The sequence below is a fragment of the Cynocephalus volans genome, chromosome 7 (assembly GCF_027409185.1).
Source record: "Cynocephalus volans isolate mCynVol1 chromosome 7, mCynVol1.pri, whole genome shotgun sequence".
NCBI classification, from domain to species: Eukaryota; Metazoa; Chordata; class Mammalia; order Dermoptera; family Cynocephalidae; genus Cynocephalus; species Cynocephalus volans.
The window spans coordinates 13857212-13879739 of record NC_084466.1 but is presented as its reverse complement, the minus strand read 5'-3'; the positions used below and the strand labels follow the sequence as shown (position 1 = coordinate 13879739).

At 39.3% G+C, this 22528-nt stretch overlaps 1 protein-coding gene across 2 annotated transcripts in view; it reads left to right on the top strand.

Moving 5' to 3' along the window:
* The window catches only part of UBAC2 (UBA domain containing 2), a 169566-nt gene that overhangs the window by 4990 nt on the left and 142048 nt on the right, over positions 1 to 22528 (top strand). The window contains exons 1-2 of one of the 2 annotated variants that reach the window (XM_063102501.1): positions 17948 to 18047; positions 21386 to 21513. In XM_063102501.1, coding sequence (XP_062958571.1) covers positions 18029 to 18047; positions 21386 to 21513 — 147 coding nt within the window. In that variant the 5' untranslated portion in view covers positions 17948 to 18028. Of the gene's footprint in view, positions 1 to 17947; positions 18048 to 21385; positions 21514 to 22528 lie in introns of those variants that run through there. The other variant, XM_063102500.1, reaches the window with a different exon arrangement.

Sequence of the window (22528 nt, the reverse complement as noted above, 5' to 3'; positions counted from 1 at the left end):
TGGAACCCATAGTTAGTCACCAAAGTTGTGGTCTCATCCAGACTGTCAGAGACCTGGCATTCCTGTGCTGCTAAACTAGTCTAGCAAAACCCCAACCTTGTGTTAATTTATGGTGTCTAATCTAAGCTGAGTCCTTGGCATGATTTCTCAATTAAAATATGTTCAGTTGGGGAAGCTTTTTGCCCTTATGGAAAAGTATCAGGCCTTTTGACTTTCCATTCAGTCTTTGATTCATTGATTCAACAGATACTGGGCCAGCAACTCTTCTAGGTTCTCAGTGTTAGTAGTAAAGAAAAGACCAAACATACATTCAAGCGGTGGTTAATCTTTGGTAATAGAAGTCAAGAAACATGGGCTCAGTTTAAAAATTAGAAGTGTCTTGTTTGATATATTAGTTAACACTTCATTCTTCATTCAAAGATAACACTTTTTCTTCCTCTTTCTCTCGGTTAAGAGTTGTAGTTGGCAACCACTTGCTGTCAGAAAGAGGGGTGTGATTGGCTTCTGCTTCTGGTCCTCCTCTGTTCCTCACATTTCCTGTGTCTGACCTACTAGGTTCTAGATTGGGTGGAAAAGGAAGAGGAAGGCATGGTGAAGAACTTGTGTTGTTCTTCTGTGGCTTCTTGAGCCTGGCACATGGTTAAAGCTGACCTTTCATCCTGGGAGTGCTCTGGTGGGCTCTTCAGAGGCTCTTAAGCGATTCCCATCCCTGCTACTCCCTTGACCTGGGGGGCTGCATCTTTATTTTGGTCGACTTTCTTTTGGTGGCTCTTCCTCAGCCCCTAGGAACTTAGGCCCACCTACGATTTCCTCCTGCTGGGGTCCTTTTGGCGTGCTTGGGGGCACAGCTGGACTGAGCCAAAAGTGATCCCCCTTGCTGGCTGTAGTGTGTGGCCCACCTCCACTCTGCTGGAACTGCATATTCTTTGCGCTGGTGGTGCCTGTCAGTCCTAGGGATTAGCACGGCTTCTCCTCCTTCTGCTCTTCAGATTTCCCAGGTTAGAAGTCCTCTGTACCCCCACTTCAGGGGGTCATATATTGAGCCCCCCACCCAGCTTGATGAGGGTGCAGCTGTACTCAGAGCACTTCAAAGGTTCTCTGCACAGTTCTTCCTCATAATGTCCCGTCTTCACGATAGGGAACTCTCACATTGCACTCACTCTCTTTATACCCAGGTCTGGCTGAGGGGAGTCTTAAGTGCTTTGGATTCACCTTCTTTGTAAATTCTGCATTTTGATTTGGAGTCTCTTTGGTAGGCAGCAACCCTTGTATTTCGGTACTTTAGTGGAAGCCTAATTTTATCATCTTGTTTTAGTTGGGTTTCTGTTTTGTGGGCCAGGAATTATTTGGCTGGCCTCTTTAAGGGTGACTTTGTAATTTATACGTTTCTGCTGTAACCAGGCCTGGGTGGTTAGAGCTGCAGATCTGCCTTTAAAGCTTGACTCTTGCGGGTGAGCTATTCCCCACATTTCTTAAATTTTGGGAGACTGTATCCTTGAAACTCCCAAGGAATATTACTGTTTATTTGTAAGTTTTAGCGAAGAAGGAAGGATAGGCCTTAACCAGGGAGAGACAAGCTTGAGGGAGGATACTTTTAAAATGTTTCTTTTTATTGTAAAAGTAAGATTAGCCACATTATAGGAAGTTTGGAAAATAGAGAAAAACTACTATTAGAATTTCAGTTAATTTTCTTCATCTTTTATTTTGCTACACATTTATGTTGTTGTTTTAAAATAACTGATTTTGTTATTATATAACATGTTCATCAAAGAAAATTCTGAAATGCAGAAAAGCACTAGAAAGAAATAGAAATGGCATTTATTGAAATTTTGGTCTTTATACTGTTTTTCCAGTGCAAAAATGAATAACAAAATAAATAAGTAAAAATAAATTTATCACACTCAAATACTATTTTGTAACTTGCTTTTATTTCACTCAACAGAATGTTTTAAAATGTAATCATAATGACTATATGCGTATTCTCCTTTTCTCCTTTTGTCATAAGCATTTCCCTAGTAAGCTATTCTTGCAGAATTAGATTGTTTCTCCCCTCCTTTTTTTCTATTATAGTAATGCTGAGAGCATCTTAATTTACAGATATTCCTAGAAGTGAAAGAAGGTTAAATGAAATGTATTATGTTATATAATTTTTGGTGCATACTCTGCCAAATTCCAACCCCAAAGGTTGGTACCCATTTAAAACTCCACCAGCAATTTAGGGGAGAAAAGATTGTTTTACTTATTTTGTTTAATTTTCACAGCCCCGCTCCCCCCATGAGTGTATTGAGGCTCTAAAAATAATTTGTACAGATCACATAGCTAGTGCGTGGGAAGAGCTGAGATTTGATCCAGATTTGCCTGCCTCCAAAGCCCGTACTCTTTATACAGGCTTTCTACTAATCCCATTACATTAAGGGGACTAAATTGACATAAATTTAGTTCCTTTAATGGAAAATGGGAATGGCAATTAATCTTTTAAGCCTTAGGACAAACATCTGGGAAAAAGAACCATAATTTAAATGAGGGTTCTACATATGTCTGTATAATTTCTTATAATTTTCTATCAAGAGCAAATGAGTTTGAGTTATTATTAGTTTACTTGTATAACACTTGCTGTGTGCTATGCACTGTTCTGAGCAGTTTACATATGTTAACCCATTTAATTCTCAGAACATCCCTGTGAGGTAGGTGTGGTTGTTCTCCGCAATTTGCAGATGAGAGGAACCTGAGGCACAGACATTTAAGTAACTTTCCCAAGGTCCCATAGCTAGTGAGGAGCAGGAATTTGAACCTGGACAGTCTGGCCCCATATTCTGTGTTGCATACTTCTACTGCTCAGCCGTGAAGACTCTTCTCTCTGTTGATCCCTCTTGAGCATGGGGATCTTCATAGGCTAACGATGAAAATAATAGCTCAGGTTAGCAGTAGAGCTTGTGCCCCAGTCACTGAGAACTGCTGTATTGTGTCCTGGCAAGTTGCTTTTTGTTCCTCCCCTTGTGACTGCTGCAGCTGTTTACTCTGTGCTCCATCATGCTCCTCCTGATGGCTTTCAGTCCACTGGTCTCCCTCTTTCTATGTCAGGACTAAGATCCCGTTTGCTTTCAGTAGACATGTGTTTTTTCCTAATCAGGATCTTTTTGTAGTAGCAAATGCTCTGTAGTTATTTTCATTTGTGTATGCTTTTTCCTCTTCTCCTCCCTTATCTTCCTTCTCCAACTTTTTCCATTCTCAACTTGTCTCAATATTAGTTTTATGTATTTATTTATTTATTTATTATTTTTATTTTGGGGCGGCTTGCTGGTGTGGGGATCCCAACCCTTGACCTTGGTGTTACAACACCACAGTCTAACCAACTAAACTAATTTGCCAGCCCTTGATATTAGTTTTAGTAATGAAGATGGAACCTACCTTACCTCAAGCTCCTTTAAAAATGCTCTTCTATGGAATTTTAATAAATGCAACTTAATAAACAATATCTCATAAATAATTTACTCTAGTGTTTTTGAGGTGTGCTTTATGGACACTGATACCATGAGGGGCTCCTGAAGTTTTTACCCACATTTGAATTATGAGTATAAATGAGAATTATAATTTAACCCTCATTTACATCATGATTCTTTTTCCCAGATGTTTTTCCTGAGACTTTATAAGTTATATTGCCATTGTTCTCAGCCATTTTTTAGTGCTTATGTCAATTGGCTGTAATGTAGCATGATACAGTTGAGAGATCACGATACCAATATTTGGAAAGGGTTCTACAGCCAAGTAGGTGGGAAATGTTGTTGGCTATATTGTTTTTTAATGATTGATAGTGCAAATTAAAACTTGAAAGGCCCTTAGCAGCCCTGCAAAAAGGAAATTTGCTTAACTTTATTAACTCTTTGTTTCTAAGACTTAATTGGGGATGGAAAATAAAATATAAGAAAGAAACATTAAATTCCATTTCATTATTTTGCCCTGATTGATCCTTATTTACATATTGCTATCTTTTTTTCTCCTGTGTGTATGTATGTAAACATTTTTAAAAGCAAAACTGACCAGTTGGTTTGTAAGCTTAGCTGGTGCCGATAACACCAAGGTCCAAGGTTCAATCCCTGTACTGGGTAGCCACCAAAAAAACCCCCAAGAAACCTATAAAAGCAAAATTGGAGCTATTTACAGTTTTGTATTCTGCTTTTTTAATTGAACCTTCTTCCGCGTGTCATTAATAATGTTCAAAGCTGACTTTTAACATTATTTTTATTTTGCCTTATTACAAAACTGAAACATGCTTGTTGAAAAATATTCAAAAATTACACGAATATGTAATGTAGAAAGGACTAGTGTCACACAGTTATTCCTCCACCCAAATAACCATCATTGAGAGTTTAGTGCTCCTTCTTCTAGACTTTTTCCATGCACCTCTTTTTCCATGCGTTCTCTTTCTTCTCTTGGACACATACAAACGTATACACACATACATGTATGTATATTTGGTTTTATAGAGAAATTACATTCAAATATATATATTATGTTCTCCCAACATTATCTTAGATATTCCAAGTGATAAGTTTGCATGATTATAACATTTTATCATATTAAAATGTTTTTCTCCCACTGTTTCCCCATTTAGAAACAATGTTGTGTTGAACATCTTTGTAACTAAGTTATTGATCACATCTTTGACTTCATCCTAAAGAAATAATCATAAATGTGGAATTACAGGGTCAAAGAATACGAATATTTTGAAGCTCTTGATGTGTATTGCCAAATCCTTCCAGAAAGGGTGTATTACTTTGTGCTTTTCATCAGTTTAGGAACATATCTTCTTCACCAAACTCTTGTAACAATTGAGCATGATAATTTAAAATAATTTTTGTCAATTGAGAGATCAGAAAATGGCATTTTATTGTTATTTTAATTAGCATTTCTTTGAATGCCTGGGAAAATGAACTTCTTTTCTCTTTCATGTTTGTTAGCCATTCATCTTTCAGTTTTGGTTTGGTTACCACTCGTAGCATAATTTATAATTTTAAATAATGGACAAAAATACTTTAAAAGTTTAAAAAATAATTTAAAAATAATTTTAAATAGTGGACAAAACTCTTATTTTTTGATTTATCAATTTTTGGCACAATAAATGGACTCCACTTTGAAAATGAGAAATTAGCCCAGGAACATGTATACCTCTTCTGTACTCTGTTTCCTAATTTATGTGTTATATGTATGTTGTGTGTTGCAGTCTGCTCTATAATGGTAATTAATCAAACCAATAGCTATACAACATCATGATTGTGTATTTATTGTAGAACCAAAGGCATGTGATTGGAGTTATAGAAGGAAATAGAGCCATAGGTCAGAAAACTTGTGCTGCTTCAAGGAGTCTCTTAGTTTCTTTCGACATTTCTTTTCTACTATAAGTTCACACCCAGCTATTGCTGTTTCTTGGATCTTGCATCATTTTTTGTCTTGGTATCTTTGTTTTTTCTTTTCTTCCCCTGGCATTCCTCCTTGAGTAAATTTTTTTCATAGGTGGTAAACTTTCTGGATCCTTGCTTTGCTCTTGTACAGTACTGAATGACTAGATTCTTAAGTACCTAGTGTGGTTTTCCTCTTTCTTTGTGAGATCTTTTCCCCCAAGAGGCCCATACCTTAAATGGCTGGGCTGACTGTAGGCTCTGTTCAGGTATGCAGGGCATGTGAATAGGCTGGCTTCCATACAGAGTCCGGAGGTGTGGAGCAGGTGGTGGGCAGAAGACTGCGAGAACTCCCTGTGGTCATCAAAGTTAGGTGGGCTGGGTTCTTCTTGTGAAGCTTCCCTTCTGACTACCATCCTCTTCCATTCCCTGTCACCCCATGCTGTGATCTCTGGGAGTTTGATGTTACCCCAAGATGTCTTCTGCTTTATAGCAAACCTTCAGCCCTCTTGGTGTCCTCCTTAAGCAGATTGCCCACTTTCTTTGGAGTGTGTTTTTATTTTGGGGGCCACACATTCTTTCCATCTGGGATGGTGGAATGAATGGCTGTGTATTAGGAAGAATGTGAGAGAGTGGGTTTGGGGCTGGGGTTTGTGGAAGATCGACTGGCCCACTGTCATGCGTGGTTGTTGGCACATGCTACCGGGGATGACTTATTTATTTATTTATTGAATCATAATTGATTATACATATTTTTGGGACTCAATGTTGACATATGTTGATCAGATCAATATTACTAGTATGTATATTGTTACCAATTGTACTTATTCTTTATGCCCCTTGTCCAATCTCTCCCTATCCCCTCCCCCGCCCCCTCCCACCACTGATAACCCTAGATTTCTTCTCTCCTTCTGAAAGAGTAATGGTTACTCTGTTGATTTGTTGCCTAGATGATCTGTCCAATGCTGAGAGGTGTGTTCAGGTCCCCCAATATCATAGAGCAGGTGCTTCTTCTGTCACTCTGGAACAGGCTTTGTGGAGAGCGACATCCTCTTCTTTTCTTTGGTCTCTGCTGGTGACTCTCCTTGTGTCAATGCACTCCAGTGGCTGGCGGACCATCTGCGTGGTGGTTGTGATGTCTAGCCACTTTCACGGCAGCTGTGGTTAATGTGATGACTGTCGTGGGCCACCCACATGGAGGTGCTGTTTTTGGCATGCTCCTTGGCGCTGGTGGTGTGCCTGGTTGTGGGCAGGGGGGGGTCCAGTCCCCGGCTCCATGCCCTGGGCTGGCTCCGAGGCACTGGTGGTGTGCCTGGGCTGGAACTAATTTTTTATCCTTTTCTTACTTCTTTTTTTTTTTTTTTTTTAAAGATGACCGGTAAGGGGATCTTAACCCTTGACTTGGTGTTGTGAGCACCACGCTCAGCCAGTGAGCAAACCGGCCATCCGTATATGGGATCCGAACCCGGGGCCTTGGTGTTATTAGCACCGTACTCTCCCGAGTGAGCCACGGGCCGGCCCATATCCTTTTCTTACTTCTAAAATGGGGGAGCTTCCTGTGGGAACCAGTACTTGAGCTGTGTTGTTGAGCTAAATTGCTGCTTTGCTGCTGTTTCCCTAGGGAAGGCTTTTAGTGCAGCTCAGGGTTTAATGGTTGACCTTATAGATACTTCCGGCTCTCCAGAGACCCAGTGCCCCTGGGTTGTGTAGAAACTCTTATCTGAGCCTGAGTCTTTTCATCAAACTCCACCCTGTGCAATTCTGCATTCCCGACCAGTCTCCTCTGAGTAGTCCTGTGCTGACTGGGGAGTGGATTGGCTGTCCTTGCTGTGTCCCAGTGTTCTCCCGGGGAACACTTCTCCCCCACCACCCATGCTGCAGACACTTCTCATGGGATGGGCCCTGTGTCGGTCTCTTGCGATGACTCATTAGCCTCTGAACAGCTCCCTTTTTCAGCTGTTCTGGCTCCTCCCTCCTGTGTGGGTCCACGTGAACTCTATTAGTGGTCTTGCTGTCCTGGGGGCCACCAAGGCCCTCTTCTGCCCTGCAGCCTCCAAGTAACTCCATCTGAAGGGCACAGCTGTGGCTTCTGCCCGCTCCTGCTCCATGTGCTCAGTAGTTCCAACCTTAAAGCGGCACTCCATCTGAAGGGCACAGCTATGGCTTATGCCCGCTCCTGCTCCATGTGCTCAGTAGTTCCAACCTTAAAGTGGCCATGGCCCGAAACGCTTCAAGCAGTTTTTTCTTTCTCTCATCGTGGCTTCTCCCCTGTCATGAACTCTGTAGGTCTCTCCTCCTCTTCCCCTGAGTTCCAGTGGCCCCAGCTTAGCTGTTGTTACATTTTTATAGTTGTAAGTTGATTGATTTGTGGGAGAGAGTGACGCTGGGGACCATCTATTCTGCCATCTTGACCGGAACTCTCCCGGAGATGACTTTTTACTGTGCGCAGGCCCAGCAGTAAATACCATTGGAACAGATAGTGACTCCCTTTTCAGTACTAGTGACTAGTTTCCATTGTAACAAAGAGAATGGGAGGCAGGCCAAGATCTTTCTGTCAGCAACAATATTAGTTAGAATTTAATAACTTTTGCTATTAGTGTATTTATTTTTATAGTTACCACCTACTAATGACAAAGTGACACTTGTTTTCTGTTTTCTGTAGTGACATAAAGTTTGCTTTAAAATAAATATATTTGTGTAAAACATAGTAAGGTGATTTAAAGAAAAATATTAAATAATAGGATAAGTGATACTGGGACATGGCAGAAATTGTGGTGCTGTCGTGGGAGTGACTTAAGTTTGAGAAATGCTCTAAATTGTTCTGATGATTGCTCATATTTCTCTTCAGGTCTTGGTATTTACTGGTTAGTTCTCTGAACTCATTTGAAAGGACACATTTCTGTGGTGTTTTGAAGTGGGGTTTGTTTGTTTGTTTTTGTTTTTTAAATTTCAATACAACTTTGAAAGGGAGGAAAGGTAGGCAGTCGTCCCGAGTTTGCTGTTTCAAACTGGAATTTTATCTAGCTATCTTTTTGGTTTCATTATTTTAATTTAACTCTTTGCTCCTTTTAGAACTAATTTTAATGTTTGGGGTTTGTGGGACTTTTTCTCCCCTTCAGCTGGCCAGTTTTCTCATCATCAGTGGTTAGAGGTGTTCAGTAGCTTCTGGTACATCCTCTCCTCACAAACATGTTAGATGCTGAAAGGCCATGTAGAAGTCTAAACTTAAAAGGACTTGCAGCTTGGTTCTCTTATGCTTTTCCACCATATAGGAGTGGGAGAGGTCCCTTGGATCATCAAAGCTTTAAAATCAGACTCAAGTTTCCCTACCTTGCAGATCTGTGTTCTGTTTGTCATCTTTTCCCCAGATAGACCAATTCAGTCTACAATAAAAATCTGCCAAAGTAGATCCCACCTGCCCCACGTTCTCTGGTGTTCCAGCACTTGTCTTTGTAGCCCGGCATCCTTACTTGTTGCCCTCCTCTGGTTGATTCAGATTCATTGGGTCTTTGAACACATGGAACCATCCCTGGCTTATCACCAAGCTGTTACCAGCAGCACTTTCACCACACTTGGCCTGACAACTCTTACTGCTCTTGTAAATTAAATCGTGCTGATAGACACCAGCCTCAGGATGCTTCTCTAGTCTAGATGTGGGAACAGGTGGGCCAGGCCACGCAGGTGAGTTTCCTTTGGTCACTGTAGTGTTGGGGAGGGGAGGGGAAGGGATGGGGAGGAGAGTTACTTGCTAACATTTTAAATTGGGGTATTTCAGACCAAGTCCAGATTGTTATCTCTTGAAGTGGACGATCTGGCAGCATCAGGCCGAATCTTACATCTGAGCACACGCCTGCCATTGTGCCTTTCACTGATCCTGCCTGCTTCCTGAGGCGCTTGAATTTACAATGCATTTCCCCTCACATTTCCCCATTTTATTTTGGTTTTTCTTCTCTCTTACAGTGTATTGCAGAGGTCCAGAACTTTCCACATGCTTCCTGATTTACTTTTTCAGAGTTGTTCCTACTAATGAATGATTTATACCTTATTTATGTGAAACATTCATAAATTTTTTTTCCCACTGCTTTTGGCCTCTAAAATTACTTCATCATAATTGTATTTTGTGTCTAATTAGCACTTTTAACAATTGCTGTCTTTTATGCTTAATGAAAGGGTTAATGTTTGCATAAAATCTCCCTAAGAAGTATAAACCCAACTGGTGTCCAGCACAGTGGTAGGACCAAACTAAAAATGTGAGTACAGCTGTCTAATGCCATTGTTGGTGACTTTCAGATTTGACACACTTTTCTCTGGCATGTGAGCCTCTTTGTTTGGTGCTGTCTTTGAACTTCCTTTTTTAGTTTTACTGCTCCCTCTCCCCGCACTTCCCCAGGTCACACTGCCTAAATATTTTAGGTATAGAACACATTTTTGTATCTAGAGGGCAAGTCCTCCTACTTCCTGCCTTTTATTTTTTGTTTTTTGTTTTTTTTTTCTGGAAACTTCTTGGCACTTTCTCCTGTTTATTTTCCTGATAAACTTTACCATTGGTGCAGTATTAAGTGTTTATTGGCTGCCCTCCTGAGCCAGGCACTCTGCACAGTTGTTTGAGGACGTGCATGAGGAGCAGTCAGTGTGGCAGGCGCACACTGTCATTGAATTCTTCCCCATGCATTAGGGACAGGAGCCCATTCACGGATGGCTTTCAGTGTTTCACTTCCTAACACTGTAGGGAAATGATGTAACAAAAATAAACCTGGGACCTTTGATCTGTGGGTATTCTAACTGGTCTTTTTTGAGGTGGTCACCAGGAGGTACTCACTCTTCCCTAATTTGGTCACTGAAGAGAAGTTTCATTAAGTTTTCTTCTAGTAAACTCAGAGGCTTGAGGAATAAGTCATAGTGGAACCAGGGGTGTCCCTTGAAATGCATGGCTTGCTACACTTTTGTGAATTTCCACCCTTATTTTTGATTTAGCCCCTTTTTGATTATATTAGTCAGTTTCTGTTGCTTATAACAGAATACCTGAAACTGGGTAATTTATAAAGAAATGAAATTTACTTCTTCATTTGGGAGGCTGAGAAGTCCATGGTTCAGGGGGCATATCGGTGAGTACCTTCTGGGTGGGAACTCTCTACAGGGTCCTGTGGCAACCAGGGTGTCACATGGTGAGAATGGCAAGAGCTCTCTCATGTGCTCCTTATAAAGCCACCAGTCCACACCCATGATAACTCATTGCTTATGATATGGGTTAATCTGTTCATGAGGGCACAATCCTCACAATCGAATCACCTCTCAAAGGCCCCACCTTTCATATATCATATTTGGATTTCCTACCCTCTTAACACAATTACAGTGGGGATCAAATTTCCAACACATGAACTTTTGGGGGACATATTTGACCCATAGCACTGATGAAAAACTTTTAAGAAAGTTACTTCATGAGACGCCAAATCACTCTATTTTTGTGTCAACCCTGAGAAGTTTACCAAGTAGTTAAGTAGTCAGAAACGGGAAAACCAATATTGTGGTAGGATGTGACAGCCCCTCCTTTCAAGAGTGTGAACAACTCTGGGCTTTTTGACGTGTGTATTTTTACGTGCTTGATTTGGAGCAGGCAGAGTTGCTGGGCTCCTGCCCCCTACCGCCAACTGTCCTCAGCTAGAATGCTTCTGTAATAGCTTACATGGCTAAGCTTTGCAAAACCTGTGATTTTATATAAGTGGAATCATGCAATATATGGCTTTTTGTGACTGGCTGCCTTCACTTAGCATAACGTTTTTTAGTTTCATCCATGTTGTAGCATGTATCAGGACTTCATTCCTTTTATGGCTGAGTAATAGTTCATTGTATGGATATTCCACATTTTGTTTATCCATTCATTCGTTGATGGATATTGGGTTGTTTCCACTTTTTGTCCATCATGATAATGATGCTTTGTACCTTTGTGTGTAGGTTTTTGTTTGGACACCTTTTTTTTAGTTCTCTTGTGTATATAACAGAATTGCTGGATCATATGGTAATTCTATGTTTGACTTTTTGAGGAATCAAAAAGATGCATATTAAGTACTAAAATAATAAGCATATAAAGTTACCATATTTCCTTATTATATATTAGAAAAAAAATTGTTTCTTTACCATCAGGCAGAACTGGGTTCAAATCCCAGCCCCTCTACTAACTAGGTGTGAACTTGGGCAAGTTATTTAACTGTCTTATTCTATTTCTTCACTTAGAATATGCAAATAATTAATTTTGGCCTCGGGGTTACTGTGAGAATTGGCAAGTTGGTATTATGTGGAAAGTTTTTTCATTAGCACAGGGCCTGGCATAAAGTAATAATTACTTTAGGATAATACACAGTCACTCAAGCCTGATTGATATTCATTGCCACAAAAAAATGGCTATGCACTTTGGTCATACCAGAGAGAAATAAGAGGAGGTAAATGACCCAGAAGGAAATCGTACACTTTGGTGTTTTATATTATCTTTGCCATAGATGTTTTGCATTTTTACTTTTAGATTAATGTATTGTCTGTTACTCTCAAAATTCATAGCATCCCTGTTTTCAAAGGTTGAAGGACTTCTTGCAGAGAAGTGACTTTTTTTTTTTGAACTTTGTATTCATTGCGTGGGTTCTTTATGTGTGAACCACTTCCTGGCTCTGAGAGGCTGGAAGATTGCTAGAGACTTACCCCATCTCAACGCATAAGGATTTAATGGACCTTTTTCTAAACTAGTTACTACTTAAAAATTATTTTTTCTAATTTTTAAAATAGATTCTTATAAAAGGTTAACACCTCCCATGAACAGATCAGAGATTACCACTGTTAATATTTTAAGAAAAACTAGGTATTTATGTACTATTTTTAAAAATTATATAATACCACTAGAAATATTTTGCACTTACTATTTAAGAACATCTTTTCAAGGCTCATTGAAATAGTTTTCTACCAAAAAAAAAATAGAAAAATATTTTTCTGCAACCTATTTGCTAATGTTGATTATTATTCCATTTTATGGGTAGAACATAATTTACCCCTTTTTTTATTGGACATTCATGTTGTTTCTAGTCTTTTTACTATTATAAAAAATGCTGTGATAAGCGTCTTTATAGCAAAATCTTTGTGCACATCCATGATAATTACTTTGGATTCCTAGAAATAGATTTCTTGGATATATATTACATATATACAATATATATTAAACTTCTGGTAAGTTCAGCGTTTGCACTCTCCACAGACTCTGTGTTGCACTCTCCACAGACTATGGTCATTTTGTATCTCTATTTACAATTACATTTACTTTTGTTACACAGGGCACCACTTTGATTTCTCTCTTTTTTGCGGCTGGCCAGTATAGGGATCCGAAACTGTGACCTTGGTTTTATAAAAGTGATTTCTGTTAGTGTTGTTTGTGACTGTGTATGACTGTCAAAAAATCAGTCATGCAGGTGAAACTCCCTTTGGACCCTGAAGCTGTATGGCAAGGCAGCATAGGACATAGCTGTATTTGTAGTCAAATTGTCAGGGTTTGAGTCTGGGTTATGCCACTCACCAGCCATTATGTCAGACACCTCTTTTTGCACACCATTTTAGTGTGCTCAGCCTCACCTCTCATGCCATCTCTTTCTACAGAGTCCTGTTTGGCGTAAGCCGGTCTGGTTTGGTTATACTTATTTTTCTGTTCCTCCCATGGGGCTTCTTTTTTATGGCCACTGTAGACTATTGAGGGATGGAAGCTGATGGATAAAAATGCTTTCCTGTTTCTTCCCTGGGTGATAGTTCTGAGACAAATTCACAAGACTTCTTTTTTTTAAAAGAAAAGTAGATTGGTCATTTTATTTATGTTTTTGGCAACTAGCTGGTATGGGGATCTGAACCCCTGACATGGTTGTTACAAGCTGGCATTCTAACCAACTGAGTTAACCAGCTAGTCCCCACAAGGCTTCTTGGAAAGTCCTGTAGGACCCAACACCTGTCAGTAACATCTGTCAGTCATGGTGATCGCCAACTCGATAATGCACCCTTGTATGGACTGTCCCTCTCTGTTTACCTCCCCATGTCCTTCACTCCTGCTCCCTGGGTCCCTGGGGTCACATTCCAAAATAAACTGCCTGCCTGTAAGCCTTTGCCTCAAATTTTACTTTCAGGGGAACCCAGACTAAAACATTTTGTGGTCATGGGTAGGTAGCTTACTCTCTCAGTCACAATTTTCTCATATGTATAAATTTGAGGAGGGTATTATTTTGAGGACTAAACCACATAATTCTTTCTTTCACTACATACTGAAAGGCTGGTATGTGCCAGTTGGTGTTCTGAGGATGGGGATATAGCAGTAAGACAAACAAGGACACTACCTTCATAGAGTTTGTGTTCTGATGAAAGAAACAGACAAAGAAGTAAATAAATAAAGAATTTCAAGTAGTGAAAGATACTATGCAATAAAGCAGGATGATGTGCTCAAGAGAAATAATGTCATGAGAGAGGGCCATCTGAGGAGATGCTATTTGAAATGAGGACTTAATAAGAATAAGTCAGATGTGAGAAGAACATTTGGGTAGAGGGAATAGCAGGTGTAAAGGCCCTGTGGTTGGAGTGAGTGTGAGGAGCAAGGTAGTACACAAAGTGATGTGTTTAGTACTTAATCTATTGATATCTGGTGGATTACATTGATTGGTTTGCTTTGCATTCCTAGGATAAACTTCATTTGTTCATGAAATATTATTTTATTATATGACTGTATTTGGTTTGCTAATGTTTTGTTGAGAATTTTGCATCCATGTTTATAAGGGATATTGGTCTTTGTTGTTGTTATTCCTTTTAATGTCTCTGTCTGGTTTTGGTATCCGTGTAATGTTAGCTTCATAAAATGAGTTAGGAAATGTTTCCTCGTTTTCTGTGTTGTGAAACAGTTCGTATAGAATTGGTATTCTTTTCCCCTTAAATACTTTGTGGAATTCTCCAGTGAAGCCATCTGGCTTGGAGTTTTCTTTGCTGGAAGACTTTTAACTATTAATTCAATTTTATAATATCCATAGGACTATTTAAGTTATCCATTTCTTTTTGAGTGCATTTTGGTAGGTTGTGTCTTCTAAGGAACTTGTCTCTATTTCATCTAAGTTGTCAATTTGTAGGCATGAAGTTGGTCCTAATATTTCCTTCTTATCCTTTAAAAAATACTTATTTTAGTTGTGATAATAAATATATAACATAAAATATACCATTAACTATTTTTTTGTGTATGGTTCGGTGGCATTAAGTACATTCACATTGCTGTGCAATCCCTTATTATCCATTTAATGTCTCTGGAATCTGTAGTGATGTCCCCTCTTTCATTCCTGATATTTGTAATTGTGTCTTCTTTTTTTCCTGATCAGTCCTGCTAGAGGTTTATCAATTTTGTGTATCCTCTCAAAAAACCAGTTTTTAGTTTCATTGATTTTTCTCTATTATATTTTGGTTTTTCTATTTCATTGATTTCTGCTCTTAATTATTTCTTTCCATCTGCTTGCTTAGGGTTTAATTTGCTTTTCTTTTTCTAGTTTTTTATTTTATCTTATTTTTGTTGAAACATAATTGATTGTACATATCTGTGGGGTACAGCATCTAGTTTTTTAAAGAGTATAATCTACATCATTATTTGAGAAATTTCCCTCTAAGCACTGCTGTAGTTGCAGCCCACAAAGTTTGCTTGGTTGTACTTTCATTTTTTATTCTATTTAAAATATATTCTGATTTCCGTTGTGACTTCTTCTTTGACTCAGATATTATTTAGAAATGTGTTGTTGAATTTTCACATATATGGGGGATTTTTCCATGTGTCTCTCTTTTGTTATTTTCTAATTTAATTTTGTTTTGGTCAAGGAACATACTTCATATGATTTTAATTTCTTTAAATTTGTTGAGGTATCTTTTATGGCCCAGAATGTGGTCTGTTTTGGTGGATGTTCCATATGCATCTGAAAAAATGTGTAGCTTGCTGTTGTTGGGTGAAGTGTTATAAATGTCAATGAGGTCAAATTGGTTGATAGAGTCTTTCAGGTCTTATATATCCTTACTAATTGTACTAGTCAGTTCAGGCTGCCATAACAAAATACTGTAGACTGGGTGGCTTAAATAAATTTGTTTTCTCACGGTTCTGGAGGTTTGAAATGCATGAACAAGGTGTTAGGTTTGGTTTCTCCTGAGGCCTCTGTCTGTGGCTTGCGGATGTCTATCTTCTCACTGTGTCCTCACGTGGTCTTTCCTCTGTGTGTATGTGCATCCCTGGTGTCTCTTCCTCTTCTTATAAGGACATCAGTCAGATTGGATTCGGGCCCCACCTCATTTAACCTTAATTACCTTTTTTAAAGGCCCTGTTTCCAAATATAGTCACATTGGGGGTTAGGGCTACAACTTATGAATTTTAGGGGGACATATTCAGTCCACAACAGTGATTTTTCTGTCTACTTGTATTATTGATTACCATATTTGTGGATTCATCTGTTTCTCATTTCAGTTTATCAGTTCTTGCTTCATGTATTTTGAAGTCCTTTCTTAGCTCTCAAATTCTATGATTCACTGTGCCCCCCAAGTTTTAATTATGAAAATTTTCAAACATGTGAAGAAGTTGAAAGAGTGGTACAGTGAACACCCATATACCTGCTACCTAGCTTCTACAATTAGTATTTTACTGTTTGCTTTATCAAATATCCATCTCTGTTCATTTGATCAATCCATCTTATTTTTTGATTCATTTCAAAGTAAGTTGTAGTTACATTTTCCCTAAACACGTGCATGTCATTAACTAGAATTTAATAATTGTTTAAAGTTTTTATTTTTTGAGATAAAATCATCATATAGTGAAATGCATGAATCTTGAGTTGATCTGTAAATCTTGAGCTGATCAGTAAATCTTGCTGTCCGTAGTAATACCGTATACTTATCCTGTGATGTGGGACTTCTTTGGTATTTGTTTATTATCTTACTGCGTTCCACATAGATTTTTAGGATCTAATTTTTGCTTATCTTAAAAGGAGGACTTGATGGTGGAGTTGCAGATTTAAGTGACCAGATCTGTATTTTTAGGGGTTTGTTTAATCCTAAGCAGAACTAAAATGGTTGTATAATCATTAATTATGTATTTATTTTTAGTTTTAATTTTTAATTGTGGTAAAATATACATAACATAAAATCTTAACTATTTTTAAGAATACAATTTAGTAGTATTAAGTACATTTATATTGTTGTGCAACCAGTCTCCAGAACTCTTTTTATCTTGCAGAACTGAAACTCTACACCCATTAAATAACTCTCTTATCTTCCCTCCCCTCTGCCTCTGGCAACCACCATTCTACTTTCTGTTTCTATGAATTTTACTACTCTAGGTACCTCGTATAAGTTGAATCATATAATATTTATCTTTTTGTGACTGGCTTATTTTACTTAGCATGATGTCCTTAAGGTTCATTCACTTTGTTGTATGTGTCAGAATTTCCTTCCTTTTAAAGGCTGAATTAAATTCTATTGTATACCACATTTGTTTAGTCCTTTATCCATTCATCTGTCAGTGGACACTTGGGTTGCTCCCACCAGTAAGTATTTGGGCACCTCTTATAAATCAGTCACCTTTCACTTAACAAACACTTATGGACTGCCTTTACCAGCCAGGTCCTATTACAGGCACGAAGGATACTACAACAGTGAACATATCACATAAAGTTGCTGTCCTCAAGAAGCTTATCTTCTAGTGGAGACTGAAGGTAGGGGAGATGGACAATAAACAAAAAAATTTTCCTTGATTCTAAAATGCATTTTTTTCACATTTTAATGTTTCCAAAATTGGGGTGTGCCTTACAATTGATGACATCTTAGAATTATATTTGGCAGTGTTTCTTTTTTAATGGCATCAAAAATAATAGTGTATCTTACAATCAGTTTGAATCATAGAGTTGATGAATCACTATTGAGTTTTGCTGGTAAGTGCTATGAAAGATAAATCAGGACGAAAGGGTTAGAGAGTTACAGGGAGGTATTTCACGAAAAAGATGATGTTTGAGGAGAGCATGTTTAGTTCAGGTGGTATTTTTTCATAGCAGGACTTTATCCCTGAAGGAGGCAGTGTGTTGATTTACAAAATCCTTACCTCATTGTAGGCTGGTAACGGTTTGCAGACTGGTTACTTTGAGTAGTGCTGGTGTAGATGGTAGAGCCCTAGCAGATGGGGTTTGGAAGCTTTTTGCAAGATGTGCTAAGGTCTTGTAGGTATGGTAAAGACAGCATCTGAGTAACTCATTAAGGGCTGTCTCAGTAATTGGCAACAGTTCTTTCTTGGGCTTATCCTGCTTTTAGCTGCAGTGGCAGCCTTACTGTTTCTTAATCATACTGAGCGTGTTCCTTTCTCAAAGCATTTGTATTTGCTTTTTCGTCTACCAGGAACACTCCTCCCCCAGATATCTGCAAGGCCCACTTCCTCAGGCCTCAGCTCAAACCTCACCTTATCAGAAGGGTCTTCCCTAACCCCCCTGTGTAAAATGGTACCTCTCTTTCTCCACTAGCATTCTGTTTTGCCCTGGAACCAGGACTGGCTAAGTTATGCTGCGGTAGCAAACAACACAACACCAGGGACCTAAAGCAACAAGATTTGCTTCTCACTGATGCTGGTACATCTCCACTGTGAGTTATCTGTGAGAGGGGAGTCTACGCCATTGTCTGCACTCAGGTGTCTGGCTGATAGGGCAGCCACTGTCTTGAGTACTGGCAGAGGGAAAGAGCAAGAATGATTCACTGGCTCTTAAAGTATCTGCCTGGTAGTGACTTACTTTATATTTACTTGGCCAAAACAAGTCACGTTGCCATACCTAACTTCAGTCAGGAGTGGGAGTGGGTAGCAATCCTACCATGTGTCTGGGAGGAGACCAAGGAATAACTGGTGGATCACACAGCCCCTGGCTTTACCCTGCTTAGTTTTTCTATAGCATTTATTTCCATCTGACATAATATGTCTCTACCTTGATTTCTTTTCTTTTCTCTCCTGTGTAGACTGTAAACACCACAAAGGTAAGGACTTTGTGCTGTACCTCAGGATCTAGAAAAATGCATGATTTATAGTAGGTGCTGATTAATATGTAGAGGATGATTGATAATACCATAGCAATTCACTCTTTCTTCACTTGGTGACATGTAAGCCAGTTGAGGTGTGAAGTCAGGACATCTGAGGAGAGAGGTGGGGATGATATAAGTTGGAGACAAGACTGACTAGAGAAAGCAGTGGAACTGCTGGTCAGTGGAGAGTGTCAGTTTGAGATTTGAGACCATGAACATACTGTGAAGTCTCGCAGCTCAGTTGTGTGGTTTTCTCCAGTAAGGAAAAGGTAGGAATCACGGGGCCCATTTCACAAGCACAGGTGGAAGTCCAAGTTGAAGAAGGAAACTTGATCTCGCCACCCCTTTAAGATGCACCTAAGTCACACTGCTACATCTTCAGCTTGTCACAATAATGAGCTCGCCTTTAATGAGGGAAGCCCATTTCCTGGGGCGTTGTGGTGGCACTGGTGCTAGGAGCAGTTTTCCCTGTATTCGTTCTTTATTTCATTTTCTTTTCATAACACTTTTAAGATAGGTTCTCATCCTCATTTTACTGGTGAGGAAAACTGAAGCTGAAATTACTCAGGATAGAATTTAGGTTGGTCTAGCTCACAGCCATGGTGCTCTCCTGTACTTTTAAGGTACTAGGTAGTTGGGAGCTCTGTTAGATTTTAGATTCTGTGGAGTCTTGATTGCGTTTTGGTCATGAGGAGAGTATGCAACCACTTTATTAGTGGTACCAATTTAGAGGTTTGCAGGACCTTACCAGAGAGGAAATAGTTGGGCTATTTTTATATGCTTAAGTGTGTGCAATAACCACAGTATTGACTAACTGGTAAATTCACCCCCAGGAAATTTCTTCTGAATAAGATCAAAGTGTACCTCACAGAATCTGAGAATGCCCCCATCAGTGGTGCTTTCCTGTGGTCCTGCCTGCTGATGATCTGAACATTTCATTTGTGCAGGGGGCTGTGCTGGGTTTTGTAGCAGATGTAGAGAAGAGTAAGGCATGTGGCCTCCCTTCAGGGATCTCCAGTGTAGTTGGGAAGGCACAACTGTCCAGAACCCTGACTGTTCATAGTAGTGTGTGGGCATGAGGGAAAAGCCTTTGGGGCTAAAATGGTTCACTTAGGCTAATGAAAGAATATGGGAACTGAGCTGTAATTTGAATCTAGTGTCCAGATTTGTTTTCTAAAGACCATTCCCTAACATTCCCTAACAGGGCTCCTTTGAGAAATTCTAGGAGAGTACATGTGAGCCAGAGAGCAAGGAAGTGCTCAAAAAGGAATGGGGTGGGCGTGGCCACAGCAGGGCATGGAGGGCCAAGGTTGAAAGGCCACAGAAGGGGGAGTGGGTGAAAGGTCTGCCACTGGGACATTAAAAAAAATAATAATGTTATTGATTGTAACACACTGAATAAGTAAAATTTGTGAGGATAGAGATACCCAAATAAAAGGAGAATGAACCCAGGAACTTATTACATGAAGAATGCCAGCTAAAAAATATAAAAATAATGATAGCATTATCAAAACTACCATTATGTAAATCCTAGTGTAAATCTTGATTCGGGTAAGGATCATCAGTGGAAATTAAAACCACACTTTTTTCTAAGTGTAAAATTTTTCATAATAAAAGGATGGGAGAAAATAATGATATTAGTAGGAAAAAAGGAGGGTTTTAGGTTTTTGACTAAGCTTGAGTATTCCATTCTTTTATGAAGATCTCAGCTATGCTTTTGTAGCCAAACCTGCTGGTACCACATGGGTTCTCAATACTACTCTTTTGACACTATGGATATTACTGGGTTATTATGTAAGGCCATTGTTTCCAAGGAAAACGTTATTTCAGTGGCTTCCCTAGATTTCGATCCACTTTATTTTTCTGAGCCCATCCTGGCTGGGCACTGTGCTAGCCATTCTCATGTACTACCTTGCTTCAATCTCAGACTAGCCCTGAGAATTAGGAGTTACCAGGTGAGATGACTGATGCTCAGAGGTCAGTGCTGTGTCCAAGGATGAGCAACAGTAAGTGTCCACACGAGGTCTTCTGGGTTCTGGCCCCTCCCTGCTTGCAGCCCTCATCTTGTCCCGTGAATTAGCTCAGGAGCAGCGTCAGGGGCTTGCTTTCAGCATCCATGAGAAGGGAAGGCACGAAAACACAGAGGGGGAACTGAAGGAAGACCAGGAGGGAGAGGAAAGGCCACCTAGATGTCTCAAACTGACATTTTTTGTTGGGAAAAAAAAGTGAAGAGCTGGAAGAAAACAAATTTGCCACTCTTCTTTCTCTTTTATATCAGAGGGAAGAGAGAAGAGATTTATACTGTTTCTAAAATATCCCGCATATCCTTGGTAATGTAGTTAGATCATACGTAAATGATTAGATCAAGAAGCAAGAGCAGTGCGATTGCTTTTAGTGTCAGCCTAGTTGCATGAGGAAAACTGACTCAGGCTCCAGTTGTGCTCATGGTGGAAAATCTCAGGAGGCCACTGGTCAGCAGTGGTAACACTTAACCTCTTTTTATTTTTTAAACAAATATATTTATGTTTATGGATCTCTTGCATGCTCCGGAGCTAGCTGGTCGATTTGATAAAAACATACTCTTCAGTTTCTTAACACTTTGGTAACCATTTTCTGAAAGGAGTGCTGTGCAAGTTAATGGCTATAAACTTGGTTCAGTCTCATAAAAGCCAACTGACAGTGAAGCCCCTGCCAGTGAATTCCACTCGTTTTCCAGTGTCCTTTGATCACTTAGGTGGTTGTTTTGAAACTGTATTTTGGTAAGAACTAATTTCGGAGTTTCTGGATTTTGTCTTCATTCTGATTCAAAAGAAGTGAATTCTCTTGCTTTTCACCCATGTGGTTTTAAAAATCTTTTAATTTAATTTAAATCTTTTAAATTCTTAAAGTGGTTTCCTTTTTCCTTCCAGACAAGGCACCTCTGTCGAAGAGTCTTTTGCTGGTCCCCAGTGCCCTGTCCCTTTTGCTGGCTCTCCTCCTGCCTCACTGCCAGAAGTTCTTTGTATATGACCTCCGAGCAGTCAAGAATGACTTCCAGGTGAGCTCTGCTTTGCTGGCCTCTGGGAGGAGAGAAGGATAATTTTTTTCTAGATTTGCTTTCCATCTATTTTCACTTTTTGTCATGCAAGTGCAATTTATAATTTCAAGCGAGTTTTAAAAACAATGTTAAGTCTTTTTTAAAATTTTTTTGGATCAGTATGCAAACTTAACATTTCCAAAAACTTGTCTTATTTTGAATATTTGATTAGATGATGTAGGCTGTTTGAGCTGTGACAGATTGTGTATTTATGATTACTTTTATAGTGGTGGTTAAACCAAGTAGGAAATTTCTCTTGAGTGTTTGCTGTGGGAAAGAGCAGAAGTCTATGGCTTTCAAGATTTATGGACTGATATCATTGAAAATGCTATTGCTGGGGTCTTGTTTGTGAGTTGGAGTATTGGTGTGAATTCTGGTGTGTAAACTGCCAATCTTTCTTTGCTAAGTACTGGTTAAACATTTTAAGCATAATAATCCCCCTCCCCCTTTTTAAAAAAATAACACTGAAACCTTTTTTTCATAGTGATGTAATTAATACCATTGCTCAACTGGCTTCACCAAGCCCCTCTGAAGGCCTTTCAGTTATTTATCCATATTACTGCTTTCCGTCAAGATGCAGAATAGCTTCTGTGTTATTCCAGTTGCTATAATGCAGTGGTTCTCAACCTTGGCTGCACATTAGAATCACCTGGAGAAACTTAGAAAAAAGATATACATGGGGTCTTCAAAACGTTTATGGAAAAGTTGATATTATCTTTTAATTTCTTTTTTTTATGAAGTACCCTTGTATATATACAAGTATCTTTATACAGTCATGCATAGCTAAATGATGGGGGTTCATTCTGAGAAATCCATCGTTAGGTGGTTTTGTCGTGTGAACACCAAAGAGCGTGCTTACACAAACCTGGATGGTATAGCCTACTACACACCTAGGCTGTATGGTATAGTCATTGCAGTCTTACGGGAGCACTGTTGTATATGTAGTCTATCGTTGACCGAAACATTGTTCTGCAGT